Source organism: Watersipora subatra, chromosome 9, assembly GCF_963576615.1.
Source record: "Watersipora subatra chromosome 9, tzWatSuba1.1, whole genome shotgun sequence".
In the NCBI taxonomy this organism is placed as follows: Eukaryota; Metazoa; Bryozoa; class Gymnolaemata; order Cheilostomatida; family Watersiporidae; genus Watersipora; species Watersipora subatra.
Genome location: NC_088716.1, coordinates 36,466,931 through 36,486,302, shown reverse-complemented (window position 1 = coordinate 36,486,302; position 19,372 = coordinate 36,466,931). Strand labels below are relative to the sequence as shown.

At 33.4% G+C, this 19,372-nt stretch overlaps 1 protein-coding gene across 1 annotated transcript; it reads left to right on the top strand.

Moving 5' to 3' along the window:
• The first annotated feature begins 633 nt into the window (after nucleotides 1-633).
• On the top strand, nucleotides 634-17,851 carry LOC137405013 (uncharacterized). The gene is made up of 9 exons (XM_068091238.1): nucleotides 634-730; nucleotides 875-891; nucleotides 11,713-11,850; nucleotides 11,930-12,019; nucleotides 12,727-12,853; nucleotides 13,980-14,125; nucleotides 15,893-16,039; nucleotides 16,304-16,400; nucleotides 17,658-17,851. Exons 1-9 carry the CDS (start codon nucleotides 634-636, stop codon nucleotides 17,849-17,851), a joined length of 1,053 nt encoding a protein of 350 aa, XP_067947339.1.
• Nucleotides 17,852-19,372: the final 1,521 nt, after the last annotated feature.

Here is a 19,372-nt window from a genome sequence, read left to right as displayed (position 1 = left end):
TAGTATAGTTTATTGTGTACATTATACTGTACACTGCATGGTATAGCCAAAATAATTAGAGAATTAGGCAAGCGTTAAACTTAAAAAAATTTTGTAACTGCTCAGAGCAAAATAATTACATTATTTTCAATTTCAGCTTTTCGTAACTCGATTGTTCAGCCATGTTTACATTACAGAACAAAATAATCAAATCTGTATAGTTTTGTTAAAAATATATGGTGACCATTTCAAACTTTAATTACGAATCCAAATACTAGCCAGCATGTTTTAGCAGACAGCTTGTAATGCTCGGCAGTTCAGCGGTTCAGCGGTTCACCGGTTCAGAGCTCTCAAAACTGAGAATGTGTAAAACAAATTTTTTATTCATAACTCAAAGGTAGTCTACATTACTAGATACCTCATTGGCAATAACCTGATGTTTTATGCTACTAATTGGTGTCAGGAAAAAACAACTTTTACTCTATTGAGATTTGTGTTACATTGATAACATTAATCTCTTTTGCTTTTTAACAGTAGATATCTATTGTGAATGAAATCTAAGTACATTTGTTCTTATGCTTACTTTATTCGAATATTGCGTCAGTTAATTCTAGCAACAACCTCAACCGTAACTGTTACTAACTATTTTAGAGCATGACATGCATATGGACACTAGAGGGCCACATTAAGAATGTCACCTCTGTTGCATTCCATCCGACGCTACCTGTAGTTTTCTCTGGATCTGAAGACGGTGAGTGCTTGAGTAAAAGAAAGGACACGAGTGTCATATTATTTTCAACTGAACATTGGTTTTAGAATACAATGCTGTTAAGTTGGTATCTTTGCATAATTTTGGCCACTGTTATTTGATATAGCCTATTTGGTTTTTTTGTAGCTGCCCAGTTTAGAATGGTGAGTGGTGACACTTACACATGATATGTACCTTAAAGGTTGACTTGCAACAAAATTCACATTATAGTTATTTGGTATCAAAAGATTCACCATGTCTTATTCTGTTGCGTTGTAAGTGCCAAATATGTGGAAATGTGATTACAAGCTCTTAAAAGCTCAAAAACGAACAGAAAATCGCCGTACGAGAACATACGTGACAAGACGATAACCAAATTTTGTGGCAACGTCATCGAAATAAAGAGATTCCACTCTACGGCGGCTTTTTGTTTTTGAGCTTTTAAGAGCTTGTAATCACCTTTCCACATATTCTGCACCTACAACACAACAGAGTAAGACATGGTGAATCTTTTCATATCAAATAACGGTAATGTGAATTGTGTTGCAAGTCAACTTTTAAGTGCTTTATAATGACAGCTACCAAAAGAGCTATCTTGCTATGATTATGCTCGACGTGAAAAATTGGGTGACTAAAACTAGGTTTAGCACTATATGTAGGCATTTTTGGATATATCATAACTTTGCCTCACTTGACCTGAAAATCTGGTATATTACTAGAACTAGCAAAATGCCCGGCATTGCACAGGTATTAAAAATCAGCTTATAAAGACTGACAGGTAATGTAGTTTTCTGACACTTGCCATTAGCCTGGCACAATCCCAATGGCTAATTTGAGTAAGCTAGTAACTTACTAATAAGAGCAGTGAGAGCAAGCTTTAATGACTTGCATAACCCATAGCGCTATGTGTATTTTCACCCACTTACCGACTCATATGACCCAATGAAACTCGTGTAGCTCAATGATTTAGTGCATTGTTTCGGGAATGGGAAGTTCTGAGATCAGATCTTCTGTGATATGGATTTAGCATTTCGATATTTTAATAGCTATAGCTAAACATACCGAATGACACACATACACACAAGCTTTGAGATTTATATATATACATATGCTGCTTTACTAGTTATTTTTAAAAAATTTAACATGCATATCTTGTTGTGCCAGTTACTAATTATCTTTTATTAAAGACTATAAATATACTATCACAAATGCGCATGAGAACGGGGCGCAAGGATCGTTCTTACAAGTAGAGAAATCAAGTAGATAACATATCTTTTAGGCCTGGCCAGGCAAACACTTTGTAGCTACAACTCGTATTAAACTACATACCTATGAAACCAACATAACACATAGGTTCCTAGTTTGAACCGCAATATTCCAAAATTCTATTTTAAACTAGTTTCAAGCAGCAAAAACTGAATAGGTTCATCTTACAACACATTTTAAGAGTTGCGTTATCTTTATTAAGCAGTGCTGTAGAATCTCGAGAAGTTACCTGTTGAACACTACATGCTTTACCAGCACTTGGATTGTTTTATATATTCTTAAATAAATTAAAACAAATAAAATAAATGGTAGCAATTTTTAATACTGGCTAAAACAAATGGTAGATTTGTTAAAATCTAGTTTGAAATCATCAGTCAGTTAACTTAACAACCTCACAAGTTTTAATAACCTCACAGTTTTTAGCTGGAGAGAACTTTGGTTAGAACTGTTTTCATTTACATGTTTGGTCATTTAGCACATGTAAAGGTTAAGTAAGGACATTAGAGCTTTCCAACATCAAACTACTAACTTTAGGCTACTTTTAAAGCATTTAGCTTTAAAAGAACAAAACATGGGATGCAACTGAATTTCTCCTATTACATTATTAAGACATCTTGGCAATGATAAGTTAAAATATTCAGTGGTAGTAGCAATCGAAGGTAACTTTTAAAGTTCGAAAAAAGTTGTGTATTCATCTCGGTAGCCATATGTAAAGATGTAACCATAACACGTAGCTCAACCATTGATACAAACATGAGGATAGATAATGCAACAGAATTTTAACTCAGAGTTGAATAGTATATTTACCAACACTGAATATAAGACATTAGTGGTGAGTAGTCACCATATGCTGAAGCTAAGTCACTGTTAAGCAGAATTTGCTCTACCGCAACAAAAAGACTAAAAGATAAAAAGTTCAGCTTTGAGGAGAACTCTAACTAGTAATATACTCATTAACATTTCTAGTTGAGGTGAACTCTAACTAGTAATATACTCATTAACATCACTAGTTGAGGTGAACTCTAACTAGTAATATATTCATTAACATCTCAAGTTGAGATGAACTCTGACTAGTAATGTACTCATTAACATTTCTAGTTGAGGTGAACTCTGACTAGTAATATACTCATTAACATCTCTAGTTGAGGTGAACTCTGACTAGTAGTATACTCATTAACATCACTAGTTGAGGTGAACTCTCACTAGTAATATACTCATTAGTATCACTAGTTGAGTTGAACTCGATGATTAACATATTATTAATTATTTGATTTTGATTTCGTTAATATATAATAGCCTGTTTCCGGCTTTTGATAACTCGCCAAACAATAACCATGTGTTGTTAGTAAGTTCCATTCTTAGATAGTATATTACAAACTTGACACACTTAAAAAGTCAGCGTTCATTTTTTATGTCAAATTCGGTGATTTTGTTTATTCTTATATTTTATATTACAGGTACTGTAAAGATTTGGCATGTTAGTACGTTCAACTGTGAGAGAACTCTTACGTATGGCCTAGGTAGAATAGGGTGTATTGCATATTTAACTAACAGCAACAACTTCCTTATTGGTTATGATGAAGGCAGCACACTGATAGCTGTCAATGCAGAACCTGAGTGCAACGCATTTCGTTGATATTAGAATATGCTATATAAATTAGCTGAGCGAACAGTTTACCGATAAATTGCTTTATTGTGTTTAACCCTTTCACTACCATTGGCTATTGCTTCTTTACATCTTTTTCAAGTCTTTTATTTGTAGTTACTTGTTGCACTTTACTTTGTATCACAATCTTTAACTCTTTCATGATTTCAGGCTTTTGTTTTCACTCTGGTCCTAGCGTCTTGTTCGACTAAAATAAATCACCTCAACACATCTGAATAACATTTGGCTTGAAATTATAAGTTATACTACATATTGGGCAAATCATACATTATTGTGATTGAAGTAAATTTCTGGTCAACACATATTTCACAGTTATGTGGCATTGCAGGTCTGGGTTGATCAAAATTATGGTTACTAGTATACATACATATTTACTAATATAGGAAACTGCTCATTCGAGTGAGACTGTTGACTGGAGGAATTCTCCTCATTGCTAAACCTTTGATTGAATTACTCAGAAGATTATCATTCAATACAATGGCCTTTCTCAGTTTTAACTATTTTGTAACAGTCGTGTACTTACACAAATGCTAGTCATCAAGTATTTTAGTTTATAATTGTCAAACTGACTTTCACCAGAAGTTTATGATGCACTGACTTCATTTATTAAAGCGTTTCAGAATGTCAACGTTTCAAGTTAAAAAATGAGCCAGTAGCTCTTATATTTTTGGATTTTAGTAAGGTTTTTGGTTTTATTTACCATTTTTCCTTGCAAATTGACTTCAAAAGCTTAGTATTTAACATGACACCATCAATTTATTTTTACAAGGCATGAGGCGAGTAGTAAAATAAAATTAGGACAAGTTATTGATGTCATCCATTAACACATAAGCTCCCCTCAAAACTTAATATTATTTCCCGAATTATTTTATAACTAGAAATTCCCCTGTCATACAACCCACGACCAAAGTGATAATGGAAAAGGAAAGGGTACTACCAGTTGAGAAGTTCAATATTAGCAGTCAAATGGCACTGCAGTGCAATAGGAGAACTGTAATGATAGCTGCAATGGTAGCTGTAATGTACTGGGTGTTATTATGTACAACAAACAGCAATAATGAAAGGAAAAGATTATATGTTTATATCTCTTCCTTGCAATAGGAGAAATGCAATATTAGAAGTAAAATGGCAAGCTGCTGTGTAATATACATAGGCTGGGGGGCTGTATATCATTGGTCATAGCAACCAATATCAAGAAGTTGTGATATTTATCTAGATTTCTGTATTTATTTCTAAAAAATTATGCTGAATTTAAAAATCTAAACAGATTTTAGCTGGTTGTCATAGAAATAGATGTATATCTATAGGAAAATGTAGGCCTATTACTTAATTTTGCAGATATTAAAAATGGCTTGGCAGTACCACGATATTGGGCACAGCCACAGTATCATCAACAAAATCTTTAGAAAAATAATAACAGTAACATATTGCACACCATCAGTCGCTATATACTTCAATCTTGTAAATTCGAATGATTATTCTTATAACTAAATCTTATAATAATCGTATAAAATCAAATAATTATTCTTACAATTAAATATTGTAATAAGTTTATAAGAATTGTTAGAAAAATATCATCGCCATTTCCTTTACTTTCACTGCTTTAGACATCAGTTGGAATACCAAAGTACTCATTATAAGTGTCCAAAATGTCAGAGTCCGGTAGAATCGGCAAAAAGAAGCGATTACTTTTCGGTACATCTACGTTAATTACAGAAACCTTCGGCAATTGGACAATCCCATAGACTGGTGAAATGTGCACGTTTTTCTCGTAAAATGCGCATGACTCAATGGTTCTACAATCTGTTGCACAGCTTTATCGGCGTTTCGTTGGCCGGTCTTAATTTTGATTTAAAAAGGCTCGTCAAGTTTTAATGGCAATTTTAGGCCAAATTAATCTGTCTATTTATGTATAATCCGATCAGATGGGTTAGTTTTAGGATATTGCGTCAACCTTTCAAAAACTTGGTAACATATTTAAATAGGTTTGTATGTGTTTTGTATCATTATTGTACTTAAACGACTCTACACAAAAATAGTTAAATTTCTTGATTGGATTTCGGTACAAGAGTTTGGTAACAGCTGTTGACGGATAATTTTTCTGAGAGTTGTGTGCGCATATGCATTTATAATAAAGCTCCCAAACAATCGCTTCGCTCGTGTTTGGTCGTGGGAATATACTTTTATTTCTCGAATCTAAAAGCTCGGGATATGTTGATGATGGTGTGTTTTTCAACAGCAACATTGTGCATTAGAAGAGCATAGACTTAGCGGTTATCTCTTGTTGATAAACAGAGCAAATCAAACAAAATGCCAACTCGTGTAACAGAATCTTAATTGACAGCTTCTGAAGAATCAGCATGAACCTTTTTTGATGGGTGTGGTAATCAGTGATATGCTCATCAGAGACAGTCATATAATATACATAACAAAAGAATTATCTACCATTGTTGGCCTTATGCAATCCTGTAGCCCACTTTTAAGTAGAACTTGATATTTTCCATTCCGTAGTCCACCACCTAACCAAATGCATTATGGTAATTCAGCTTTGTTACATTTGAAAGTTTGAAAACTTTCAGTTTTGTTATATTTTTATTTATAGGTTACAGTATATAAGGTGCACAAAATATGTTTAAATAAATTGATAGACTCTCAAAAAACAATTTAGTTTTAGCTTACTCTTTGTAAGCGAACAGACAGAGAGACAAACTTTGCGAGGCAACTATATATATATATATATATATATACATGTATATATAGTTTGAGAGATAACTATATATATATAGATTATGAAGAACAAACAGAAAACTGAATAAAACAACTACTCAGCTTTTTTTTATTGAAAATAGACATACAACAGGGTTTTATAACTGAGCACCAATATAACTTTAAGTCTATGTCACACAAAAAGCTATCCAAGTGCTCATCGAAGTCTTGCTTATATTTCTGTCAGTCTACAATTATAATAGTATAAACAAAGTTTTGAGTATACTCTGGCAATATTCAAGTTCCTTTTTAACCTACAAGTATGTAAAAAAAAACAGTATTTATTTTAAGGTAACAATAGTTTAGAAAGAAAATATATAAAACTAAATACCTTATTACTACTTTGTTACTTACAAAAAAGAAAACTCAGATTATTACAAACTTTTATGAAGAATGGTAACCAGATAAAAAGTCTGAGAAACATCAATTCTATCTTCAACAGCAGTTGATAAGTTGCTGCCCTTTCTAAAGATTGTTGAGTTAAGTTGATCTCAATAACTTTAGTCATAATAAATGGAGTGGTGACACCGAGAGTTGTGTTTTAATAAAGCACTTAAAGCTTTGAGAAGGCAACTCCAAATAATTTAAATGAAACTTTTTAGCACCCAAAATTATATACAATATTATTGTATTTACATGGCACAACTTTTTGCAACATGCATCATAAGTCTTTTCAGCTCATGAAACATTGCAGCAGCTCGGGTGGCTGAGACACCCTCCCTTTAACATAAAGCTTAAATCCAATTTCTAGTTATTACTTTTTGTTAGATTATAACAGAGTTCAAATCACTTTTTTATTTGCAATCAGATACAAACTGGTTTAATTTTAATCAAATAAGTTTGTGTCAAACGATATCTGACAAATATGCTGGTGGTAATAAAAAAATAATTTATGTGCCCAAATAAAATCCCAAATCACTCAATAATCGTTTGGAAATATCTGACAACTTATTGAATACAGAAACATCTAAGAAGCAAAGCAGATGTTGAACAAGATAGGAAGGTTACAATAAATGTCTTCTTTTCATTCCATCAGTTGATTGAACAATTATGTTGCATAATGTATTGTATTTTATAGAAATAACTGTACCACTAACTTCTAAAAGAATCGTTTAAATTCTATTTCTTGCCCAAGTTTGCGCAATTTCTTAGCAAAAGATTAAAAAGAGAAAATTGAACTCGTCAGATTGAATTGAAGCTAATGATTCATCTCTACAAATATAAAGAGAGTTTGATTTTTAAATTTACGAACTTTATAGGCTATATTTATAGCAAGTCTGTATCTATCTGCAGCTCATGAGATTTTATTAGCTGATAGAGTGTAAATAAATTTTGTTAAATAGTATAATGCTTGTTTACATTTAAAAACATCATTAAAAGATTCCAGGAACGTACCAGTGCATGAATAAATATTCTGTGTAGTACTTAAATGAGTTTAGAGATATGAGTACAAGATAACTTTCACTAAAGTTACAGTCATATAACTTATGTTCTGACTAGGGTAGAAATCAAGGTGTCACTAGGATGAACACAGTTCCAACGATTCATTGGAAAGAATTGGTTCTACTTCTGTCTTATTTGGGTGTTATGTTGTGTTTTACTCCCACATATTCTCTAATTAGCCATACTATCTAGAGAATGTGAAAAAAATTTTTAAGGTGTTTCTCCAATAATTTTAGCTATTTATAGCATGTGAGGATTAGCAGGCTTTATCTGTGAGCCGAGACAATTGTTGTAAAGCTTCAGAATTATAGACTTTCCATACTAATGCAATTGAGCGAAGTTATGAAACCAGTGCTATAGAGATTGTTGGACAATTTAAGCCTCAATCTTACAATCTTACCTCAAAAGTCTTCAAACGCTTGTATAACCTACTTTGTAAGTTATTTTAGTTCATCCACTTGTTATATTTGTGAACAGTAAGTTTTATTTAGATGAAGAAGATGTAATGAGGAACTTATTAACTTACCCTCATGCTGACTACAAAAAGAGTCCAGATTTGTGGCAGCATTACTAGTTATATCATGTTTGTCATTGATATATACTTTATACAGCTTTGTATTACATTTAATATTGTTAATTATTCTTTTTGTTGTATTGAATAGTCTAATTCAGGGGTTCCCAACCAGGGTGGAATTCCTCCTAAGAGTAATTTTGAATATGTAAGGGGAAAACAGAGAGGTGTCTGATTTGTTAAATTTTTAATTTATGTCCTGCAGTGCCGTGTGAGTTTGGTTATCATCATTTAACATTTTGGTTTTATCTATAATACTAGTTGCTAATAATGAGCTGCTAGTCAGAACCCAGATATATGTGAACACATCCATCTACATGTAAATTTTGATTGGATAGTAAGTAAACCTTACTAGTTATATCATGTTTATTATTGATATATACCTAATAAACCTTTGTATTACATTTACTAATGTTGACTATTCTATTTGTTGTACTGAATTGTCTGATAAAGATAAATATTTAAACACATTAAGGCAGTGGTCTAAGTTTTATCATCAGCTTTAGGAAATGTTCAATTTTCAAATACTGCTTTTTACAGAAGTTATCCTCCCGATATTGCTTATATCTACTGAAACTCCACCGTAAATTCTGAATGACATTTTGCGATCCAGAACTTGCATATAGCAAAGGAGCTGAGTAATCTATAGTAAATGTTGCCTATTTAAATTAATGTTATTCACTTGACTTTATGGTCATTGATAGGCAGTACACCAGGTGTTAAATATCACACTGGTTTATAAAATGCTAATTGTTACGGAGGGTATCATAACAACATTGCATTGGTTTGACATTTTTATATGAACAATCAGAATAAAAAACAAAGTTTTCTATCCTAGACCAATTTTTTACAGATTTTGCGTGTTTGTTCACATGACTCTTTCATAATCAACCAAAAATAGACTAGCTGATAAATCATTGTCTTTTAGAATGGTGTGACACTTTAAAACAGGCTGATACACGCCTAAGGTAAAACCTGTATTTGTGACACTTAACTCTTTATGACTCTACAAGGAACTGCACTTTAGGAACAACACATTTTGTAATACTTTGTCCTTGACATTCACACATGTTTGTTTTGAAGTTCTTGATGTGATGACATCAGTTTGTTAATTCTTCAAAAAATATTTTTCATTTCAGGTCCAACTATTTAGCTTGGTGTAAGTTTGTATTAGTTTAACCAAATAATACTGTGACTCACGATTGACATATAGTGTAGCCTGCTATTGAATATATTCTATTGAGAATTTTCTTTTGCCTTTTTTATTGTTTCTTGCAGGTGTCTGGGCAAACTTAGATGGTCAAGTAATATGGCAACATCTGCTTCAACTGGCTATGACGTAAGAACCACTTGCATTTCATAACACTCATCCTACCTGCAGTTCCTACACTGTTATGTAATGACACTGTTATTAAGAAACACAAATGGTATCTCATAGCAGCAAAAAGCTTTGAGGTAAATTAGAAAGCAGCAAGAGGAGACAAACACAATCAACAAAATGTTCAGCTACACTAACTTGTTGCTTATATATAAAGACTCAGCATAGTTCATGACCTTTGGCAATGTTTTGCTGACAAAAGAATAGGACAGAAACTAACTATTCAAAAGCAAGTTTGGATATTTCAATTATACCTGTTTTATCTAATAGCATTACTACTTGATAATATTTAATTATACCTGTTTTATCTAATAGCATTACTACTTGATAGTATTCAGTTATACCTGTGTTATCTAATAGCACTACTACTTGATAATATTCAGTTATACCTGTGTTATCTAATAGCATTACCACTTGATAATATTTAATTATACCTGTTTTATTTAATAGCATTACTACTTGATAATATTCAGTTATACCTGTGTTATCTAATAGCATTACTACTTGATAGTATTCAGTTATACCTGTGTTATCTAATAGCATTACTACTTGATAGTATTCAGTTATACCTGTGTTATCTAATAGCATTACTACTTGATAATATTCAGTTATACCTGTGTTATCTAATAGCATTACTACTTGATAGTATTCAGTTATACCTGTCTTATTTAATAGCATTACTACTTGATAATATTCAGTTATACCTGTGTTATCTAATAGCATTACTACTTGATAATATTCAGTGATACCTGTGTTATCTAATAGCATTACTACTTGATAATATTCAGTTATACCTGTCTTATTTAATAGCATTACTACTTGATAATATTCAGTTATACCTGTTTTATCTAATAGCATTACTACTTGATGATATTCAGTTATACCTGTGTTATCTAATAGCATTACTACCCGATAATATTCAGTTATACCTGTGTTATCTAATAGCATTACCACTTGATAATATTTTCAAGTATATATATATTTTCGTAATATTATTTTTAAATACTGACTACTTAATAATTAATTACTAATTAATTTTTTTGTGTATTGCCAGCATCGACAGCATATGTGTATGTTAAAGCTGATATACACATATACATTTAAAAATAGAATTCTGCTATTAGAAAAGAATTCAAACATTTAGATCTGATGGAAAGTTTTCAATCTGGGTGTATAGGCATGTGTAGATTTGATAAAAATGTCAGTTTGAAGATTGTGGTCAAATGTTTGAATTTAATAAATAATTGCCATTCTGGGGACTGTGTTGACATGTTTGAACTTGCTAAAAAGTTCACATTCTATGGACTCTATTCAAATAAAACTTATATTAATAAATCAGCATTCGTACACTTAACTGATGTGCTAAAAGCAGCAAATGAAGGCTGACTTAAAAGTTCTGTTGAGAGTCTGAACTTGTAAATTTACCTGCTGACTGTTTAGCAATGTAAAACAAGTTAAACTCAACTTCAATGATTTTTCACCAAGTATTTGTATTATGAAATAAATTCCCAGCTTCAAAAGTTCTTAAATAGAGAACACTAAGATTCCGTATATTTGCTCACATATGTAGCCTACAAACTATACAGTTTTAAGGAAGCCTCTGATGCACTTTCCAATGTTTACTATTGCATTAGAAGGTACGGGTACAGGCTATGAGCTTCAATGGAACTTTTACCATTCTTACAAAAGTCACAACACTGTCTAAACTTTGCTAAAAAGCTGAAGCTAAAAAGCACGTATGTAAAACAAATCACAAAGATGATTAGTTTTGAAAATCATGACACGAACTTCAATAAAATTTCCTTGAAAAACAAGCTAAACTGTTACAATAAAAATCATGAACATGATATCATCAGTAAGTCTGTATGTATTTCATTACTTCCATTTTGTTTTAGGTGTTGAGTGTAGATCCTAGAAGATTCTTTTACCGGCGATCTTACGTAGTTGCTTGTGCTGATCTGCACCCCACAAAGCCCTTGCTGCTGACTAGTCAAGCTGATGGTGTTGTTCGCATCTGGGACATCAAAACGCAGGTTAATAAGATGGTTGCCAACTTGTATCAACAGATAACTTTAAATGTAATTCACATAATGTGTTTTGTTCAAATTGCAGGATTTGATGAAAGAAGTTCATACAGAAGTGAGTGTACCACTGAGGGCAGCATTTTTTGTAACGAGGAAGGACTGGATAGCGATAGGCGATGTAAGTATGGTTTATGTTGTCTAGGGCTTCATTGATTGTACTTGTGTATCTCATAAGTGGGACGACTCCAAGCTATATTGCATAAAAATTTGTAGGAGTTTACAGAATTCAAGTAGTTCATAAAAGTATTTAATTAAAATTCATCTGTAGACTAATAAATATAATTGGTCAGTTTCAAATATATCTGAAGAGGTCAATGTCTGCATTATGCTAAAAATTCCAAGCAGTTGGTTTCTATTCCAAGCAGTTGGTTACAAAATATTTCTGCTAGAGAAGAAGATGGGGATAATTTTTCCTATCGGAGAGGAGGGGAGAGAGAAGGAGGGAGAGGGAGGGCAAGAGAACAAGAAAGAGGAAAACAGAGCCATAAAGTGCTCAGTCCTACAGACTCAATTACTAATCTTATCAGAGCAGAAAGCTCTATCATTAGCAGGTTTTAGTACCAGCTTAGGATCTTGAAACCGCTAGTGAAAAGTGCAGAGAAGTTGTTTTTGATATACTACAACCTTCTAGAATCATTTTATTTCTTTTCAGAATCTGTTGATTGTACGATAGTAATAATAGTAATCAACTGATTTTTGAGGCCAAATGGTGAGACCGAATGGGGAGACCAATGGTATCAGCTATGGCAACAGTCCCAGTATATTCCTGTTTTCAATAGCAAATGTGTCTTACCTGACTATTCTCCATACCAATAATTCTTAAAGGATCTTGGCTATCTCTGTATCCGAGAACACAGCACTTTGGGAAAATTAAAAGAAATCGCTGCTCACGCGAACCCTGTGACAAGCATAGCAGTTCACCCAACACATCCTTATTTGTTAACTGCTGGTGGTAAGCTATGTTCATGCTTGTCATATTGTACTCTTATAAGATACCTTAATCTCTTATCTAGAATATAACTGTATTATCATTAAGAGTTTTGGTTGCTAGGCAACCAACATAAACTACTAACTGTTATATCCTTTGTGTATTTCTTGTCATGGACACATATTGAATAATACAAGTATATTTGACCATTTTAAGCCACGGTTTACAGAAGCCATCAAAGTGTGTTAACGTAGCAAGACTACAGAAACTCTTTCTATGAATATTCATCTAGTTTACAGCTTTGAAGTTACATTCAGCTTTTGTTTCATCTTTTTATAAGCTGAAGTAAAGAAGGAATTTTTACATAGCAATCCTATGGCTGCTGTTGTTACATAGCAATCCTATGGCTGCTGTTGTTACATAGCAGTCCTATGGCTGCTGTTTTTACATAGCAGTCCTATGGCTGCTGTTTTTACATAGGTATCCTATGGCTGTTGTTTTTACATAGCAATCCTATGGCTGCTGTTTTTACATAGCAATCCTATGGCTGCTGTTTTTACATAGCAGTCCAATGGCTGTTGTTTTTACATAGCAATCCTATGGCTGCTGTTTTTACATAGCAATCCTATGGCTGCTGTTTTTACATAGGTATCCTATGGCTGTTGTTTTTACATAGCAGTCCTATGGCTGCTGTTTTTACATAGCAATCCTATGGCTGCTGTTTTTACATAGCAATCCTATGGCTGCTGTTTTTACAAAGCAGTCCTATGGCTGCTGTTTTTACATAGCAATCCTATGGCTGCTGTTTTTACATAGCAGTCCTATGGCTGCTGTTTTTACATAGCAATCCTATGGCTGCTGTTTTTACATAGCAATCCTATGGCTGCTGTTTTTACATAGCAATCCTATGGCTGCTGTTTTTACATAGCAGTCCTATGGCTGCTGTTTCTAAATAGCAATCCTATGGCTGCTGTTTTTACATAGCAGTCCTATGGCTGTCGTTTTTCAAAGATCTTTTGCCAAAATGAACTGATGTATATTATGTTCATTAATACAGCTCTATATTCCATTTCTACATTTAGTCACAACAAATCTAAATACCGTACTAAAATGAATTTCATTTCATATGACTTCAATCCGTGGCTTGCAGATGAGGAGATCAAACTGTGGAACTGGGAGCTAGAATGGGCATGTACTCAGGTGTTTAAAGAACACAGTTGTTATGTTGAAAAGATAAGAATAAATCCTGCAGACAGAAAAACTTTTGCTAGTGCCTCGCGAGACAAGAAAATTAAGGTTTGTCGATGTTCTAAGCTTCTGTTATGTGCAGCTGTTTTCCTTTATATTTAATGATTTATAGAATGTTAACTACAATTTTCCACCAGGTTGCTTAAAACCTAAGGTAGGAGGCCTACATGTCTATGTAACCAATAGCAACAGTGAATAGTAAAAAACTAACAAAACTGACCAATAAGTGAGAGCAGTTTCGATTATATTTTATCAGTATACCAAACTATATATTTCACTAGTTGTTTGTTTGAAAGACTGTAATATATCCATTTGCTTGAGTGAATAACTTTAGGTGTGGCCTAGTTGCTGATATAAAACATCTGCTTATATTTGCATGCAATAAATCAAATTCATATCATCATAGTATAGCACAACATGATTCATCTGAATGTTAACTTGACTTAAAGCAACTATTAGTCTTTCATGGCAAATTCATCCAACACCTTGAATATACAATCTTCCTTTTGTATCATGCTATTGTACACTCACTCATGTCATATACAGTCCAATGTTTAGTGTAATCTTTATCAGTTAACAAAGAAGCTTAATTAACAGCTCTAGGGTTAAAGACTGTTGACAGACCTTGACACATAAGATGTGTCAAGGTCACTGACTTTAACACATTTCATGTGTGAGGTCACTGACATTGACACGTTTCATGTGTGAGGTCATTGACCTTGACGTGTTTCATGTGTGAGGTCAATGAGATTTTACCAAAGATCTAGTGTGACATGATTGGGTGCCGAGCGCTGTTAGTAGCTCCTTACGGTTATGTACCAACCTGGTGACAGTCTCTCAGCCAATCCTAAATGATGTACAAGTATGTCATCTGCAAAGATTATAGTACATGCATTGACCTTTCTAAGTTATATGTTTAAATGTTATCTCAAGTTTCCACACATCAACCTAGCACAGACTAGGAATCTCCAAGTAAGCATTTTGAGTCTGATCCTGTTGTCAAATATGGGAATAAAATGGTCATGTTTTGCTAACCTAAGAAAAAAATTAATTAAGTTAGTTCACTTTATAATAATTGAGGTTCCATTAAGTATTCCGATACACAAATTCACTAGTTATCTGTAGTAGTCTAATTTTAATCAAATTAAAAATAATGTTACATTATATCAATGTTAAGCTGTATTATGTTATACAAGTATAATGTAAGAAAGCGGCAAAATTGAAAATAACCTTTTAATTATCCTATAACAAGGAGTTTAATTTAAATTAAAAAGTGTTCTATTATATTAGTATATAGAAAGATAATGTGATTAAAATGCGCTGTTATTAAAATAAATAAAAAGCATAGCTGACCAAAGTTTTTGGAACAACCTTGCTTTTTAGATTAGTGAACTATCGTCATGTGGTCTCTGAGGACACTTTACAATTTTATGAAATAGCTGACTCTACTGGCAGTTTGAGCAGGTTAATGAAACTGTGTCTACAGATGTTGCTAGTATAGAGTTCATGACTCATATATTTGTAATTTACCAAATTTGGTCATTGTTCTTCATCAGTAGTGGGAACATTAGTTAACTTTGACTCACAAGGTTTGCTCTTAGCAAAAGTAAATAGGAAAGCTCTAGTGAAAAAAACATTATGGATCCACACTCTATCATACGCCTTAGTTGAACAACAGGGTTGAAACTGATGGTTAAACAGCTTTACAAATATAGTCCGTCTCATATAGTTAGATATTGGCACGAGCTGCCATGAACTGTTGACTATCCTATACTAGTTAGTTGTGCAGTTAAACAGATTACTAGCCTTTTACAGTTATGGCTGCTAGATTCTCCCACATCCTGTTTCACCTTGGAGGGCCATCAGAAGGCAGTGACTGCGATAGACTTTTACGATAGAGTTGGTAGATTTTTCTTAGTATCTGGTTCGGAAGATAAAACTTGCAAAGTTTGGGACTATGAGGTAAGCTCCCTTTACTTGTCATTCTTACAAGTATCTTTCAGCAAACATATGAAGCAGAACTTCCTTACACGATGTTAATTATTAGCAGCATTTTTAAGAAAGCAAGAGACCGGTCGACAGTTTTTACTCACTGTATTAAATATTTCAGCTATTCGCATGTTCTTATTTTCTGTTCTGCATCGTCTCTGTTTTTGTCTATTATAAGTGCTGACAGTAATAAAATAAAAACAGTCGTCACACTATAGATATTAACCGCTATTCTAGAACCAGACATGTATCAAAACACTGGAACATACCCATAAGATCTTGAGCGTTGCATGCCATCCGGTAGCGAACATCTTTCTCACTGGAGCTGCAAATGGTGAGTACAATATGAAGGTATAACTGTTTATATTCAATTGTCTCCTATTTTAAAACAATTCCATTTTATATCTTTGTCACATTCACATCTAGACCACGCAAACGCTTAAATTCAACTTTGAAGGCCACCTAACAATACGTACAATTATGTATTGTGCAGCTTTCGCGGTTTCATCACACAAAGTAGTCCGGTCATATACATCTCTGTTGATCTTTTAACATATAAAAAGTTAAAAAAACTAGCATATTTAGTTATTACATAGTAGTGGAAATTTGCACCTATTATGTTAGATTGGCTACATAAGCTTTACTAAGTGTTGGATATCTAAGTAATACAAGTTAATCAGACTTTTTCTAAATATGTGTGTAATCATTGAAGTGACCTCAATATAAAGTACGTAACTAGAACTGTTGAGAAACTGAAGTGGTGTCACACACCACTTCAGTTTCTCAACAGTAGAAAGGATAAGTATGGTAAGATATTTACTTACAGCAGTACATATGATAATACTTACTAACGAAGTACCATATAGTGGTTGCCGCCTAGTCTAGATCTAGTATTATTGCTGTTTGCCATGCTGCTAGCGCTGTAAGGACATCGGTCCTGTGTTTATATTTTAATCTGAAATGCATAGTTTTTTCTTATCTTTGAATATGAAATCTATTATTTTACACTTTCGTGATATATTTGTTTATATTTATTGTTCTGTTTGTTTAGCTTGTGACATGATTAGTTATTGTTTCTTCATTTGCAACAAGAATATGGTCAGTGGTATACAATGTGAGCCCCTTTACTATCTAGTAACATAATATATAATTTAGTATCATTTGCAACAAGAATATGGCCAGTGGTATACAATGTAAGCCTTTTACTATCTAGTAACATAATATATAATTTAGTATCATTTGCAACAAGAATATGGCCAGTGGTATACAATGTGAGCCCTTTACTATCTAGTAACATAATATATAATTTAGTATCATTTGCAACAAGAATATGGCCAGTGGTATACAATGTGAGCCCTTTACTATTAAGTAACATAATATATAATTTAGTATTATTCTATTTCACTCATAAACCTACTCTACAGTAACTGTTGTCTGTCATAAACCTATCTCCAAGGATCTCTAAATGAAGCCCTAAAACTGCATGTGAAATATGTCAGTCGAACGACAGCTCTAGGTATTAGATTATTAACATGTGTACCTGAGGAGCTCTTGTTGACTGCATCTCTGACACCAATAGCTTGTATTGCAGGCACCATCAACATGTGGGAGACTGAAAGATTTACCCTTATGTTAGATCTGGATGACCATTTAGGTAAACCATGGTATATTGCCTGTCTGAAGGACAGTGACTACGTAGCCGTTTGCTACGACCAAGGCATCATGGTTATGACAGTAAAAGCAACAATTAATTTAGGCACTGGTGATAGTATTTTATATATGTAGTGGTTTGAAGTTTTGGTTTGAATGCTTCTTGTTGGTCAATGAAATATTAATGCATACTGCATGCAGTTGATCAGGTTATAGTTTACCGGTGTAATTTTAGTAAATACGCTGATTTGGTACTTTTACAATACTATCAATAAAATACTGTGTTGGATTGTATGTATGGGCCGAACCAAGCCGAATCAAGTCCAGTCCAATTGAGTGTAATGAGAGGGGAGGGGGGGAGGGGGGCTACCCGCTATATAAGCTTGAACATTTGTCATAGAGAAGCAGAGCAGTCTGCGCCTGTATCATAGACCAGGGGTGGGCAAAGTTTTTTCTCAAACAGTCAAATTTCAAAGTTGCAAGATTTTTGAGAGCCGCATAACATGTGTATTACAGTATAACATTTCATACTGATAATACAAGCTTGGTAGTTGTATTGTAATTAAATTTATTTATTAGAATACTTTTACTATAGCATTGAATAATGTTGAAGTGAGCCTAAAGAGCTTTGTATAACTTGAAGTTTAGTGAGATTTATAGAATTGTTTATGGCTGCTCATTATCTTTTGGTAATCTGGCTCTCTACTGCAGCATGCTATTCTTAGGAGCTGACACAAGTGATCTTGAGTCAAAGTGGATCTCAACTTGCTCTGGATATTATTTATGTATGAAAATGCTGATTCACATATGCATGTATATGTAGCAGCAAACACAGTGTACCACTATCTTTTTAGTTGAGCAAGCTGTGGATATTCAGCCTTTGTTGAAGCTTTCAAGTAGAAGCCCTCCTCAATTTCATTTATATCTGTACCTTTGAGGTTACGCAACTCCAGTTGCAGAGATGAGGCATTAACACACTTTAATGGCAACTGAGTAACCCACTCTCCATTAGGCTTTGCCATTTGAGGTGCTTTTATGAGTTTTATGATGTGTTTCAAAGAGTGAAACTGACTAAACCGATTGTTAAACTTTTGTTGAAGCTTTTCTATAAAGTGAGTGTAATCAGCTGTACAAGAGGCCATTTGTTCATCCTCATCTAAAAATGCTTTTAGAGTAGGAAAGTGAAGCATATCATCTTACACATACACTAGAAACAATTCCAACTTATGGGAGACGGCTTAAACAGCTGGTAGTGTATCAATGATAGTTTTGTTCTTTCCTTGAAGCTTGAGGTTCAGATCATTCAAATGGCCACAGATGTCAACAAAGAAGGCGAGGTCACTCATATCTTTAGAAGAGTTCATCATCTCTTGAAACTGTTTTGCAATCAGGCTTGTGCATGTATTTAAAAATGAGGTTAGCTCCTGACAAATACTCCACAACCTTGACAGAACATTTTCCTTACTTAGCCATCTAATGTTATTTTATGTTAGCAAATCTTCACTAATGGCATCGCTTTCTTTGAGAAACTTTCTTAAGTTTCTGTGTCTGAGAGCTGATCGATTTCTGAGGAAATTGATCATCTTCATAGCCTTACACATTAGTTGTTGAAAGTGATCATTTAGTTTTCCGCATAAAACAGTTTGGTGGATGATG